Source organism: Vulpes lagopus, chromosome 22, assembly GCF_018345385.1.
Source record: "Vulpes lagopus strain Blue_001 chromosome 22, ASM1834538v1, whole genome shotgun sequence".
Taxonomy (NCBI): domain Eukaryota; kingdom Metazoa; phylum Chordata; class Mammalia; order Carnivora; family Canidae; genus Vulpes; species Vulpes lagopus.
Window position 1 is genome coordinate 12,132,442 of NC_054845.1, and position 13,814 is coordinate 12,146,255.

At 37.1% G+C, this 13,814-nt stretch overlaps 1 protein-coding gene across 6 annotated transcripts in view; it reads left to right on the forward strand.

The window, feature by feature from the left end:
- The window catches only part of LOC121480649 (cytochrome P450 20A1), a 61,707-nt gene that overhangs the window by 9,218 nt on the left and 38,675 nt on the right, over positions 1-13,814 (forward strand). For 3 of the 6 annotated variants that reach the window (XM_041737376.1, XM_041737377.1, XM_041737375.1), the window contains exons 3-4: positions 188-354; positions 2,506-2,648. The exons of 1 other annotated variant lie outside the window; for it this stretch is intronic. In XM_041737376.1, coding sequence (XP_041593310.1) covers positions 188-354; positions 2,506-2,648 — 310 coding nt within the window. Of the gene's footprint in view, positions 1-187; positions 355-2,505; positions 2,649-8,660; positions 8,783-10,783; positions 10,926-13,814 lie in introns of those variants that run through there. 2 more of the 6 variants (XM_041737380.1, XM_041737378.1) reach the window with 2 other exon arrangements.

Sequence of the window (13,814 nt, forward strand, 5' to 3'; positions counted from 1 at the left end):
TGACTCCAAAGAAAATGAGAAGTCAAGTTTAATTAAGCTTGGGATTTTGCAGTAATTTGCATTTCATGCACCTCTGCTCTCATCTGTTGACACAGTTAATTCAGAATCAGCTATTGTTTTTCTCATTCTTCCAAGTTAAATTTCTTATTTTTCCAAGTTATCTTGTCAAATGTTGCTCTTTTCTCAGAGATGGTAATCTTCCAGACATTGTGAACAGTGGAAGCTTGCATGAGTTCCTGGTTAATTTGCATGAGAGATATGGGCCTGTCGTCTCTTTCTGGTTTGGCAGACGCCTTGTGGTTAGTTTGGGCACCGTTGAAGTACTGAAGCAACATATTAACCCCAATAAGACATGTAAGTTTAATTATTTTTCTCATTAGCTGATCTTTATCTTTTAAGAATAAACATCTAGGGCAGCCCTGGTGGCGTGGCAGTTTAGCGCCGCCTGCAGCCCAGGGCGTGATCTGGAGACCCTGGATCGAGTCCCACGTCGGGCTCTCTGCATGGAGCCTGCTTCTCCCTCTGCCTGTGTCTCTGCCTCTTTCTCTCTCTATCTGCATCTCTATGAATAAATAAATAAAATCTTTAAAAAAAAAAAAAAGAATAAACATCTATAAGTGAAGAGCCATACACTGTTCATGGCTGTAAGAATAGCTAACATTTATTGAATGCTTTTTATTATGCTCCAGGCATTATGCTAAGATCTTTGTAATTATTACAACTATTATTGTACCTTTGAGGCACAATGTTGTAAAATGATTATTTTTTCCTTTAATTTATAGGTATATATACAATAGAATCCCAATGTAAATTCCAACAGGAGTTTTTGGGAAAAAATAGTTCCAGCGTCCATCTGGAATAGTAAAGGTACTTGATCAGTCAGGAAACATCTGGAAAAGAATATTTATGAGGGGAACACTTGCTTGGGTAGAGCAATGTGCTATAAACAGATTAAAGAATCTGTACTGTAATAAGATTAGGCAGATTGATGGAATAGAGGAGATAGTCCAGTAGACAAGCCAAGTATACATAATAAAGGAATCATTTTATGATAAGAGGAAAGGTAATACATGGTTTTGGAAAACTGGTTAGCCATTTGGAAAAAATAAATCATCATCCCTGCCTTACTCTTTATATCAAAATAAATTCCAAATAATGAAAATTTAAAGTCATAAAAATATTAGAAGAAAATGTGGGTAAGTATAAATTGGGGGTGGGTGGGTGTTAATAAAACATTTTCTTACCATAAGATGAGATCTAGGAGCCATCAAGCACAAGACAAGAAATCTGTCTATATAAAAATTTTACAAACTTGGGAGAGAGAGTTGACAGGATCTTTGACTCAGCAGTGATGTCATAAGGAACTTACCATAAATGGATATTCATATAAATGAGAAAAGACATATTAATGTTATTTGCAATGAGAATTTGAAGCAAACTTAAATGTTTTCAATGGCTGAATGAAAGAATACATTCAGGCCTTAATATAACAGAGATTTGTTTATCAAGTATCTGGTATAGCCTATTCTATGCCAACACTGTTATAAGCCATTTACAAATTTAACTCATTTAATCCTTAGAACAACCTTATGAAATAGATATTGAGAAAACTGAGGTACAAAAAGGGTAAGTCATTGGCCCAAGGTTGTATAATTAATGGTGGAGCTAGAACTTGAAGGTAGTGTCTGGCCTAAGTTCGTGCTCTTAATCACTAAATTTTCCACAGTGTGGAAGGATGGCTCTGTCAGGAAGTACAAAGATGAATAAAACCAGACACAGCTTCTGCTTCTGTGGAGTTTACAGTGTAATACTAAGGAATAGGGGAAACTAGTTACCATTATTTAAATGATCACACTAATGAACTGGGTAAGGTGCTCTGAAAGAAAGAATTGTATTCTTTGCAAAATCTGACATATTTTTTGTCTGTTTCTCTCTGTTAAGTAAGGTAACAGCAATAAAAAAAATTTGAAAATATTTAATGGTATCTCTGTGGTGAAATTTAGATGAATTTTATCTTCTCTGTATTTTACTGTTGTTTTAATTGTTTATAATGACAATGCATTTTTTGTATGAAAACAATTTAGTCATTAAAGAAACATTTAAAAATGAATGAAAAAGAAAAAATTTCTGGACTTAGCTAAATAAATTTTTTTTTAATACTTGACCATTATATACAGACGACAATTTTGCTTTAAAATCCATGGAATGAGCTTTTTATAAAGTCAAAGATATTGTTGTCATGTAGATAGAAAATTTCTGTAAGTATTAGTGATTTATAGTAGAATTCCAAGTCAGGATATTGTATTCTTGCCAATTTTTATTGCCTCTTGAACTGTTCATATATAGGAAAGATAATGAGGGGAGTTGGGAAAAAAGTTGGCATGCTCTAAGCTGCAGTCCCTTACCTCCTGGTCTCTTTGTTTTTCTGCTAGAGTTTTTGTTGTTGTTTTGTGTTTTTTCTGAGTGATTACTTTGACTCAGAAATGTTTAATTTGTCTGTTTCAGCGGACCCTTTTGAAACCATGCTTAAGTCATTATTAAGGTATCAATCTGGTGGTGCGAATATGAGTGAAAACCACATGCGTAAAAAATTGTATGAAAGTGGTGTGACTCATTCTCTGCAGAGTAATTTTGCTCTCCTGCTAAAGGTAAGGTGATAAGTTTGGCCAGGAATTCTATAATACAGATAATAGTATATTTTTCCACTGTTAATGTGTCTTATCTTTGGTACTTTTCTCTTACTTGTCTTTCTTTTATCTTTTTTTTATTTTTTAGATTTATTTATTTATTTTAGAGAGTATGTGTATGGCAGGGAGGGGAAAGGGAGAGAGAGAGAGAGTTTTTTTTTTTTTTTTAATTTTTATTTATTTATGATAGGCACACAGTGAGAGAGAGAGAGAGAGAGAGAGGCAGAGGGAGAAGCAGGCTCCATGCACCGGGAGCCCGATGTGGGATTCGATACCGGGTCTCCAGGATCGCGCCCTGGGCCAAAGGCAGGCGCTAAACCACTGCGCCACCCAGGGATCCCGAGAGAGAGAGTTTTAAGCAGACTCCCCACTAAGTGTGGCACCCATCTTGGGGCTTGACAACCCTATCAGGACTCGAGCCAAAATCAAGAATCAGGGGCAGCCCTGGTGGCTCAGCGGTTTAGCACCACCTTCAGCCCAGGGCGTGATCCTGGAGACCCAGGATTGAGTCCCACGTCAGGCTCCCTGCATGGAGCCTGCTTCTCCCTCTGCCTGTGTCTCTGCCACTCTTTCTCTCTCTCTCTCTCTTTCATTAATAAATAAAATCTTTAAAAAAAAAAATCAAGAATCAGATGCTCAGTTGACTGAGCCACCCAGGCACCCCTCTTATCTTTTTAAGCTGATTTTATTCTCCTGAAATTTTGAAATAAAACAAACAATCAACAAAAATCATAACACCTATAAACTCCCTGTGTAAGTTGGAATGATGGGAATGTAGAGAACTTAAAGAAATCTTCTATGTCAATAGATTTTGTCCTTTGTTTTCTGGCCAGACTCTAAACCAATCACAAAACCTGATCTGGGCTCACCTATAACACTTTCTCCTGTAAAAAGTGCAGATTACTGGGCATGTCTGCATAGACAAGCTGAATCATACTGGGAGAGGGACCTGACATTTTTAAGAAGGTCCACAAATGAGTTACAGACTTTGAAAACAATACTAATCCATACTATTTTCTTTTTGTCCCTAAAGATCCTTGGCTGAGCCCTGTGTGCTACCTGACAGTTCTCTGTGTCCCAATAGGACTGTTCCAAACCTTCACCTTTATTCTAGTATTGCTGATCCTAATCAACCTCTTTGCTTGTTATAGATGGCCTTACCTCCTGCTTTGCTGAGACTATCGAGTTCCTCACCAACAAACTCTATCCATCTCAATCTTTTGTTCTAACTTCTCATATTAAATCTTAAAGTATCCTTCTGTCCAAAACTAATCCATCTATTTGTGCCCTTTAAAAATAATGGAATTTATAAAATTAATATATGGTTGCTGTAGAAAACATGAAAAAATCTAACTTTAAAGAAATCACCCATAATTTCACTGTAGATTTATATGTGGAGGAGATCGTACTGTATGTATAATTTTATATACTTTTTCACTTTATTATTATTTTTTTAATTTTTAATTTTTATTTTTTTTACTTTTTCACTTTAAAACATACCATAGGGGCACCTGGGTGGCTCAGTTGGTTAAGTCGCCAACTCTTGATTTCTACTCAGGTCACGATCTCAGGGTCCTAGGATTGAGCCCTGCATTGGGCTCTACACTCAGTGGGGTGTCTGCTTGAGATTCTCCTCTCTTCTTCTCCCTCTGCCCCTCTGCTCTGCTCATGCTCTATCTAAAAATAAATAAATAAATTTTTAAAAAAACATAAACATTTCTCATGTCATTAAAATTTTTCCAAAAATAACTAAAATTATGCTTTTTTCTGATAGTCATTTTACAAAATAGGGAAATATTTAGGAAAGTGTTAAGGAAAAAATAAATATTTTTAATGCTATCCATTATTCAGTGAAAACCATGTTTAGCATATTAAAATCCTTCCTATCATTTTAGTCTTTTCTACTGTAGTATGGACTCCTTCCAAGAATATCATTTTAAAATGTGTAACTACAAAGGAAAATAATATGGTTATAAAAATATTATTTAGAAAAACTTGGGGATCCCTGGGTGGCTTAGTGGTTTGGTACCTGCCTTTGGCTAAGGGTGTGGTCCTGGAGTCCCAGGATCAAGTCCCGCATCGGGCTCCTGGGTGGAGCCTGCTTCTCCTCTGCCTGTGCCTCTGCCCCTCCCCGCCCCCATGTCTCTAATGAATAAATAAGTAAAATCTTTAAAAAAAGAAAAAGAAAAACTTGTGGTATTTAATATATTTACATCATCCTTAATGCATTAAATAACAAGATCCAGCAATGCTTCCAAAACTTCCATAATTTTATTTAATTTTTTTTCACATTTAATGGATTCTACTAATTTTTTTAAGTTTTTCTTTAAATTCCAGTTAGTTCATAAATAAATAAATAAATAAATAAATAAATAAATAAATAAATAAATTTCAGTTAGTTGACATACAGTGTTATATTAGTTTCAGGTGTGCCATATAGTGATTCAACAGTTCCTTACATCACCCAGTTCTTATCATAACAAGTATGCTCCTTAATCCCCATCACTTATTTTACCCATTACCTGCCCACCTCCCTTTTGTAACTACTAGTTTGTTTCTATAGTTTAGAGTTTGTTTCTTGGCTTGCCTTTTTTCCTCCCTTTATTCACTTGTTTTGTGTCTTAAGTTCCACATATGACTGAAATCATAGTATTTGTCTTTCTCTGACTTACTTTGCTTAGCATAATACTCTCTAACTCCATCCACGTTGTTGCAAGTGGCAAGATTTAGTGTATATATGTATATACCACATCTTCTTTATCCACTCATCAATCAGTGGACCCTTGGGCTGTTTCCATAATTTGGCTATTGTAGATAATGTTACTATAAACATCAGGAACGCATGTATCCCTTTGAATTTGTACTTTTGTTTCTTTGGGTAGACACCTATAGTGCGATTGCTGGATTGCAGGGTACAAAATTTCCATAACTTTAGAGTAACGATGTTATGAGGGACAAAACCATTATTTTGAGAGTTTTACAAGAAGTATAAGATGATATGAACATATTTGAAATTTATATTGATGACAGAGTCAAGTACCGATATTCACAATTAAAAGGCTAAATTAAAAAAAAAAAGTCTAAATTTGAATTAGAAATTAGTAAAAAATAAAAGATTTTTCTCCCTCACAAGTACACAAGTTCATGAACTCCTTCATTCTAGGCATCAACTCTTTGGTATCTGTGGACTTGAGGTTCAGAACCCTGAGAATAGATATTTTCAAAATGCAGTTCTTATTTTATTACTCCCTTGATCAAAAATCTCCACTGGAGGGCAGCCCCGGTGGCGCAGCAGTTTAGTGCCGCCTGCAGCCCGGGGTTTGATCCTGGGGACCCTGGATCGAGTCCCACATCGGGCTCCCTGCATGGAGCCTGCTTCTCCCTCTGCCTGTGCCTCTTCCCCTCTCTCTCTCTTTCTCTCTCTCTCTCTCTGTCTCTGTGTCTCTATGAATAAATAAATAAAATCTTAAAAAAAAAATCTCCACTGGATTCCTTTTGCTCTTGGGACAAACTCCAGAATATTTAATGTAGATTTTTTTTTTTAATTTTTATTTATTTATGATAGTCACACACAGAGAGAGAGAGAGAGAGAGGCAGAGACACAGGCAGAGGGAGAAGCAGGCTCCATGCACCGGGAGCCTGACGTGGGATTCGATCCCAGGTCTCCAGGATCGCGCCCTGGGCCAAAGGCAGGCGCCAAACCGCTGCGCCACCCAGGGATCCCTATTTAATGTAGATTTAAAGCCCATTTGTGATTTAGCTTGCCTACTTTTCCAGTCTTGTTTCCCATTCTCATTTGTGCCTGGACTGTAGCCACACTGGCTTTCTTTTAGTTCTCAACTCTGTTCTCTCCCCTCTCAAGGCCTCTGTCTATGCTGTTCCCAATGCTTGGATTGTCATCTCTAACCACCATAAACCTAGTAAATGCATGTTCATCTTTCAGCTTAGTTTGAATGTCACTTCCCCAGGGAAGCTGTCTCTGATTGGTCCACTGTCCCTAGGTAGGTCCCCTTTTAGTTGCAGTCATAACAGTCTGTAATTATCCTTCACACCACTTTTCAATCTGTTAATTACATTTTGTGTCATTCTTTGAGTGTGTCCTAAACTGTATGCTTCATGAATGGAAGGTTTGTTTTAATTTTGTCTGTATACTTGGCTCTTGGTGTAGAACAGACCCTCAGTAGATATGAGTGTAGTTCTTTTCTCTCAGGAAACATTTTTCTCATCTTGCCTGGCTAACTCTTGCTTTAGTCCCCAGTTTGGTTACATACCTTTCCTATGCACCTTCTCTTAACTACAGTAACAATCTGAAAATACTTACATGACAAAATTAAATTGATTTCTTTTTAACTCTCTCCCTTCTATGATTGTGTTTTCCATCTACTTTTCCTAATCTGAGTGTTTCAAATGAAGTTATTTATTATGTTGTATGTTTAATGTAGCTCCTTAGAAGTAGCATTATTTTATAGTGTGAAGATTAAACTTGAGCAAGAAGCTTTGAATCTTGCTTCTGCCATTTATTATCTACATGATTGATTGTGAGGTTTCATTTCATTTCCTCATCTTAATAACATCTACATTACAAATTTGTTGTGGGGATTATGTGAGACAGTGATGTAAAATACCTAACAGCAGGTCTTAGTACACAATAACTACTCAAGAAATCTCTCTCTCTCTTTTTTTTTTTTTTTTGGCTAGAGAAGTAGATTATCCTACCATTTGTTTGCTGATCATCTTCTTCCCCCAATTCTTCTGTTCTGTTAACATTTCTCCTTGCATATGATTTCCTTGGTTCTCTGAAATACTTCCTTTTTTATGTTTCCAACTCGCTTAATGCATTCCTTCTTTCATGTGAGTTGTTTTTCTTTTTTTTATAAGTAAGCTGTAAGCCCAACATGGGGCTTGAACTCACTACCCCAAGATCGAGAGTCACGTGCTCTACTGACAGCCAGATGCCCCTCATGCAGGATTTTTATATTTGATGGGCCTATTATATCTGTCTCCTTTGGAGGGTTACATAGAAGTCTTTTCTGTTCTATATAGTTTAATTTTTTTTTTAATTTTTATTTATTTATGATAGTCACACACAGAGAGAGAGAGAGAGGCAGAGACACAGGCAGAGGAAGAAGCAGGCTCCATGCACCGGGAGCCGGACGTGGGATTCGATCCCGGGTCTCCAGGATCGCGCCCTGGGCCAAAGGCAGGCGCTAAACCGCTGCGCCACCCAGGGATCCCCTGTTCTATATAGTTTAAATCCACATTCACTCCCCAGAGCACAAACACATCCCATTTATTCTTGTATTGTATAAAGTAAATAATTTTTAAAATCATGAGAATTTAAAGGAACAGCTATAGAATAGTATAATGACTATCCGTGTCCTTATTACCAAATTTTAACAGTTTTCAAATTAGACTCAATCTTACTTTACTTCTGCCCTTACTTACCTCTCTTATCTTCTCTCTGGATTAGTTTATCTTATTATTATTTTTAAAGATTTTATTTATTTATTCATGAGAGACACAGAGAGAGAGAGAGAGAAAGAGGCAGAGATACAGGCAGAGGGAGAAGCAGGCTTCATGCAGGGAGCCTGACATGGGACTCAATCCCGGTTCTCCAGGATCACGCCCTGGACTGAGGTGGTGCTAAACCGCTGCCCCACCCGGGCTGCCCTTGCCATCATATTTTTAAGTTTTGGTTCATAGACTGGGTCCAAATGTGAGAAATGTGTTTCAGGTTTATGTTGTCAACCTTACATAGGCCAAGCCAGTTGCTTAGCTTAGGAATTAGAAATAACCAGCTAAATGTTTTATCAGGAAGAACGTGATTTAATAGTGCTTCTGTCAGAGCAACTTCCTTCCTACCTAGAGTTTTCCTTGAGAGAATAATGCTGTTACCAGAGTTACCACTCCAAAATAAATCGTACACTTCATATTGACATAATAAACTTTTGCCTTTTTTTTTTGTTGTTGTTCAGATCTGAGTTCTGTGTTCTGATTCTTCTCTTATCCTCTCAAACCTCATCCTCTGACTTCTGGCTCCTTCCTGTCCTGACCGTCTCTGCTCCAAGGCTGTTTATAACCTCCGCTATAATTCTGTGAGTGCAACTTCTCTCTTCTCTATGCTAAAACCCATATCCTCCTGTTACTTTTGGGGAAAATTCTGATTTAATAAGTATTTCTGGATTTTAGAATTTAGGACTATTGTCCAGAATCCTCTTAATTGATAGCTTAGGAATAGTTAATAGTGAAAATTGTTGAGTTTGTTGGTTTAATATCTTGTATGAACTCATTTAAGCCTCATAACAATTTTATGAGTAGGTTATTATTATTTACCCCTTTTTATAGGTGAAGAAACACAGACTGGTTAAATAAACTAGTTCAGGGTCATATAGCTAGTAAATAGTAGGACCAGGATATCATCCCAGTGGGTCTGGCACATTGTTTCTCTAGCTTGATTCTGCTACCCTGGGATGTAGTTTTGCCTGACTGGGTTTTTTTTCCTTTCTTTTAAAAAAAATTTTTTTAAGCTTGTGGTCAAAATAGTATATACATGCTACTGTAAGGTGGAATTGAAAATAATTTGCTTCTCCGAAAGTTTTTTTTAAGATTTTATTTATTTATTCATGAGAGACAGAGAGAGAGGCAGAGACACAGGCAGAGGGAGAAGCAGGCTCTATGCAAGGAGCCTGACGTGGGACTCGATCCTGGGACCCCGGGGTCATGCCCTGAGCTGAAGGCAGACACTCAACTGCTGGGCTACCCAGGCATCCTAGCTTCTCTGAAATTCTAATACACAATAATTACCTAAGGATTTTTTTTTTTTTTTACTTTAGTGAAACAACTTCTTTATTTCAATGTTCTGTTTACAAAAAGACAAGAGGATAAAGATATACATATGTACATATATATATTTTTTAAGATTTTTTATTTACTTATTCACGAGACATACAGAGAGAGGGAGAGAGAGGCAGAGACACAGGCAGAGGGAGAAGCAGGCTGCCTGCAGGGAGCCTGATGCGGGACTCGATCCTGGAACTCCAGGATTACGCCCTGGGCTGAAGGCAGGCGCTAAACTGCTGAGCCACCAGGGATCCCCAAAGATCTTTTTTCAAAAAGAAAATCTGTATTCTTTCTGAACACCTGACATACGTTCTAAAATCTTATCTGTTGAATTTAAGTCTCCCTCCAGATGCACTTGTATCTCAAGCCTTATTTTTCTGTAATATAATTGATATTATGTTAGTTAAAATAGGCTTGGTATTTTAATATGAACATTCTGGAGAAGTCTAAATCATATTGTATCCTTATTCGTGACACATCATAAGATTAATAGGATACATTTTTCGTGTCTTTACAATTTGTATAGCATAGATATGTGGCTTATGTATCGAATAATAGTTGGTGAAAGAATAATCTGGCATAGACACATTCCTGTTACTCAGCCACTTTCATGTAAATGCACATCTGTCACACGAAAAAATTGGGATAGTCCAAAAAAGAGTCCATTAGGAATGAAAGGATTTATCACAGAGTTAGACATTACTATCAATTATAAGTCCATATGTAATACATAATACATATCAGATGAAGCTCATCAACAGTTAGGATTTTCACCTACTATAAACTGATCAATATTCATAAACTAAAAGAGATTCACATGATGTGTTAGCAGAGATATATGTTCCTAGAGAAAAATCCTGCATGAGTCTTTTATAATATTTGCATTGTTTTATAGAGGACTGTGTAAAACAAGTAGATGAAGCCAGGAGCAAATCACTATGCATTTATGTGATATAAGTGTGACAGTATTGGTAACAAAATTTTATAGCCAAAAAAATGGGGGGGAAGAGAAAGAAAAAAAGACTTTACCTGCACTTAATCTATTAGTTGTATAATCAGCAATGATCTGATACTGTGGGGAGATAGTCACAATTCAAATCTCTGATAAGTAACATATTGTTCTAATAGGTTTGAGGATACCATTTGGGTCCCAAATTTGGTGTTTAGAAATGCCACCTATGGCTTTTTTTTTTTTTTTTTCTGTAATGTGTAATGTCTCATATAAGAAGGCTCACCAGAAAACTGTTTGACTACCTGTCACTCAAAACTGAGGAAAGATACACCCTGGATTTCATTTAAAACCCAGCTGTACAAAAGCTTTTATACACTATTAAGAAATATTAGCTCCAAAAGAAGAATGACTAAAGAAGTGAACATGCAGTTCATTGAAGAAAATATGTAAGTGGTCTTTAAGTTTTTGAACCTTGTTTTGAACCTAAACCCTACTAATTATTAACAGAATAAGCCAGTTAAAGCAATGTTGAGATATTTTTTACATGTTAGGCTGACAGAGGTTTTTTAAAATGACAATACCCAGTGCTATCAGAGGTGTGGGAAATGGGCACTTTGATATTGCTGATAAGCATATAAATTGAGAAGTGCTTTCTGTAGGGCAGCATGGCAGTATGTATCAAAAGCTTAAAAAAATGACTACTACCTTACTTAGCAATTTCATATCTAAGGGAAGCCAGTTGGAAATAGATGTATTTCCATGTACAAAGATGACTACTGAAGCATTGTTAATTATTATAAATTGGAAAATACTTAAATGTCCAATAGTAGAGGATTATTTAAATGATAGTGAATCCATACAATGGATTAGAATAAAGACATTAAAAAGATGGCAGACATTTATTTATTAATATAGGATAATGATTTTAAGATGGTTTATTAGTCTGCTAGGGCTGGCAAAACAAAGTATCACAAACTTGGTGGCTTAAACAACATAAATTTATTGTCTCACAGTTCTGGAAGCTAGAAATCCAAGATCAGGGTGTCAGCAGAGTTGGTTCCTTCTGAGGGCTGTGAGGGAGAATCTGTTCCATGCCTCTTCCCTGATTTCTTTTGGTTTGCTGGCAGCCTTTGGTGTTCATATTGTTGTATTGGGTTAAGGCCCACCCCAATCGGTTCATCTTAACTTGATCATCTGTAAAGCCCCCATTGCCCAAAAAGGTCACATTCTAGGTACTGGGAGTTAAGGACTGTAAGATCTTTTTTGGGGATACAATTTTAACCCATAACATAATGGTAAGTGAAAAAACCAGCATACAAAACAGTTCATATAGCATTATCACATTTTCCAAAATATATCTATATACATACATGTATGCATACATGTAGATGGATATACATACATACAGAAAAACTAATGAAAAGCTATATATAAAAATGCCATAAGTAGTTATCACCATCTGGGTTGAATTGAGGGTGATTTAAATTGATTTCTATATTTTCATTCATATTATTTGATTTTCTTTTCCATTGACCTGTATTACTGTACAGCTCAAAAAAACAATGAACTACTCACCTGTCAGTGATAGTCTGAAGCATCTGTTCTATTAGCTTTATGGTCAGCTGGTGTTTTGACAACTTTACCTTAAACACTTGACAAAAGAAAAAAAGAAGAAAAGCAAAAAGAAGAAAATACTCGTCCAGTATTTGTAGATTGGCTTTGCCCTTAGGCCTTCCTATTTATTTATTTATTTATTTATTTAATATTTTATTTTATTTTATTTATTTTTTAAAGAGGCCTTCCTTTAACACTTACCTGGGCCTTTTATAAATCCACCTTAGCTTTTATTTCCTACTTGTGTGGAGCCAGAAGACCTATCACATGTGAAAATTCGGTCTCCTCAGGCCCTCTCCAAACATGTGTCCTATTTCTTGGTATGTGTGGCTTTCTTAATTCCCTGGTATATGCAGAAATATGTGCTCTGGGAATGTTGGGTTGTGCAAAACAAAGGAAGGCCTTTGCACCAGTTCTTAATAGGAACTGCCAGGCAGAGTAAGACTCAGAACTACAGTTCTTGGAGAATAATGTCTTTATTTCTTCCTAAGTACTCTGCGCCAGGAATATGGACTGTTTTTCTCACAGCTGCTGCCCATCTGGGGTTTGGTCATGGTAGGCAAGTTGTTTAAAATGCCACAGTGCGGGATCCCTGGGTGGCGCAGCGGTTTGGCGCCTGCCTTTGGCCCAGGGCGCGATCCTGGAGACCCGGGATCGAATCCCACATCAGGCTCCCGGTGCATGGAGCCTGCTTCTCCCTCCGCCTGTGTCTCTGCCTCTCTCTCTCTCTCTGTGACTATCATAAATAAATAAAAAAAAAAATTAAAAAAAAAAAAATTAAAATGCCACAGTGCTTACCACAAAGTAGCAGCTGCTTTTTTTTTTTTTTTTTTTTTAAAGTAGCAGCTTCTTTATTCACCAGGCTTTCCCCTGGCTGTTGTAAGCTTTTTTACTGCGTTATAGAGTTTTTTTGGAAGCTGATTCTGACAATTTTAGCCAGCTCATTACTTGCTTTGGGAGGAGAGAGTCTTGGGATTCTCTACTCCATTTTCAGTGACCATTTTGGTGACCAGTAGTGATGATGCTTTTAATAACACTCCGAAGATGTCAGGTCTCTGTAGTGTCTGCAATGCTGTTGGCTTTTGGTCACCATGCTACTACTAAGCTGGGGAGAGCTGGAAATAACCTGGGGTTAAAACATCACAGATTCCACTGGTTTACTGAGGTTCAGTTTCTTTTTGAATAGATACTTCTCAGTGGGGACTGGGTTTTGGTTAACTGCCAACATGCTATAACGTGTTTGGTTGGTTTGCATGTGTTTGCATTATTTTAGAGGGAGAGCAATATCACCGAGGCCCTCACTTAACAATTCTGAAAGTCAGTCTCTCTTCTGGAACATTTTGAAAGAGAATAGCAGGAGGGGTAAAGATGGCAGAGAAATAAGGGGACCCTAGGTTTGCTTGTCCCTTGAACATAACTAGATAAATATCAAATAGAAATTGATCTGAGGACAGCCCGGGTGGCTCAGCGGTTTAGTGCTGCCTTCAGCCCAGGGCCTGATCCTGGAGACCTGGGATCGAGTCCCATGTCAGGCTCCCTGCATGGAGCCTGCTTCTCCCTCTGCCTCTGCCTGTGTCTCTGCCTCTCTCTCTGTGTGTCTCTCTCATTAATAAATAAATAAAATATTTTTTAAAAAAATAAATTGATCTGAGTACTGAGACAGCAAAACTGAACGACTAGAGGTAGAAAAAAACACCATATCATGGAGGGTAGGAGCTTTG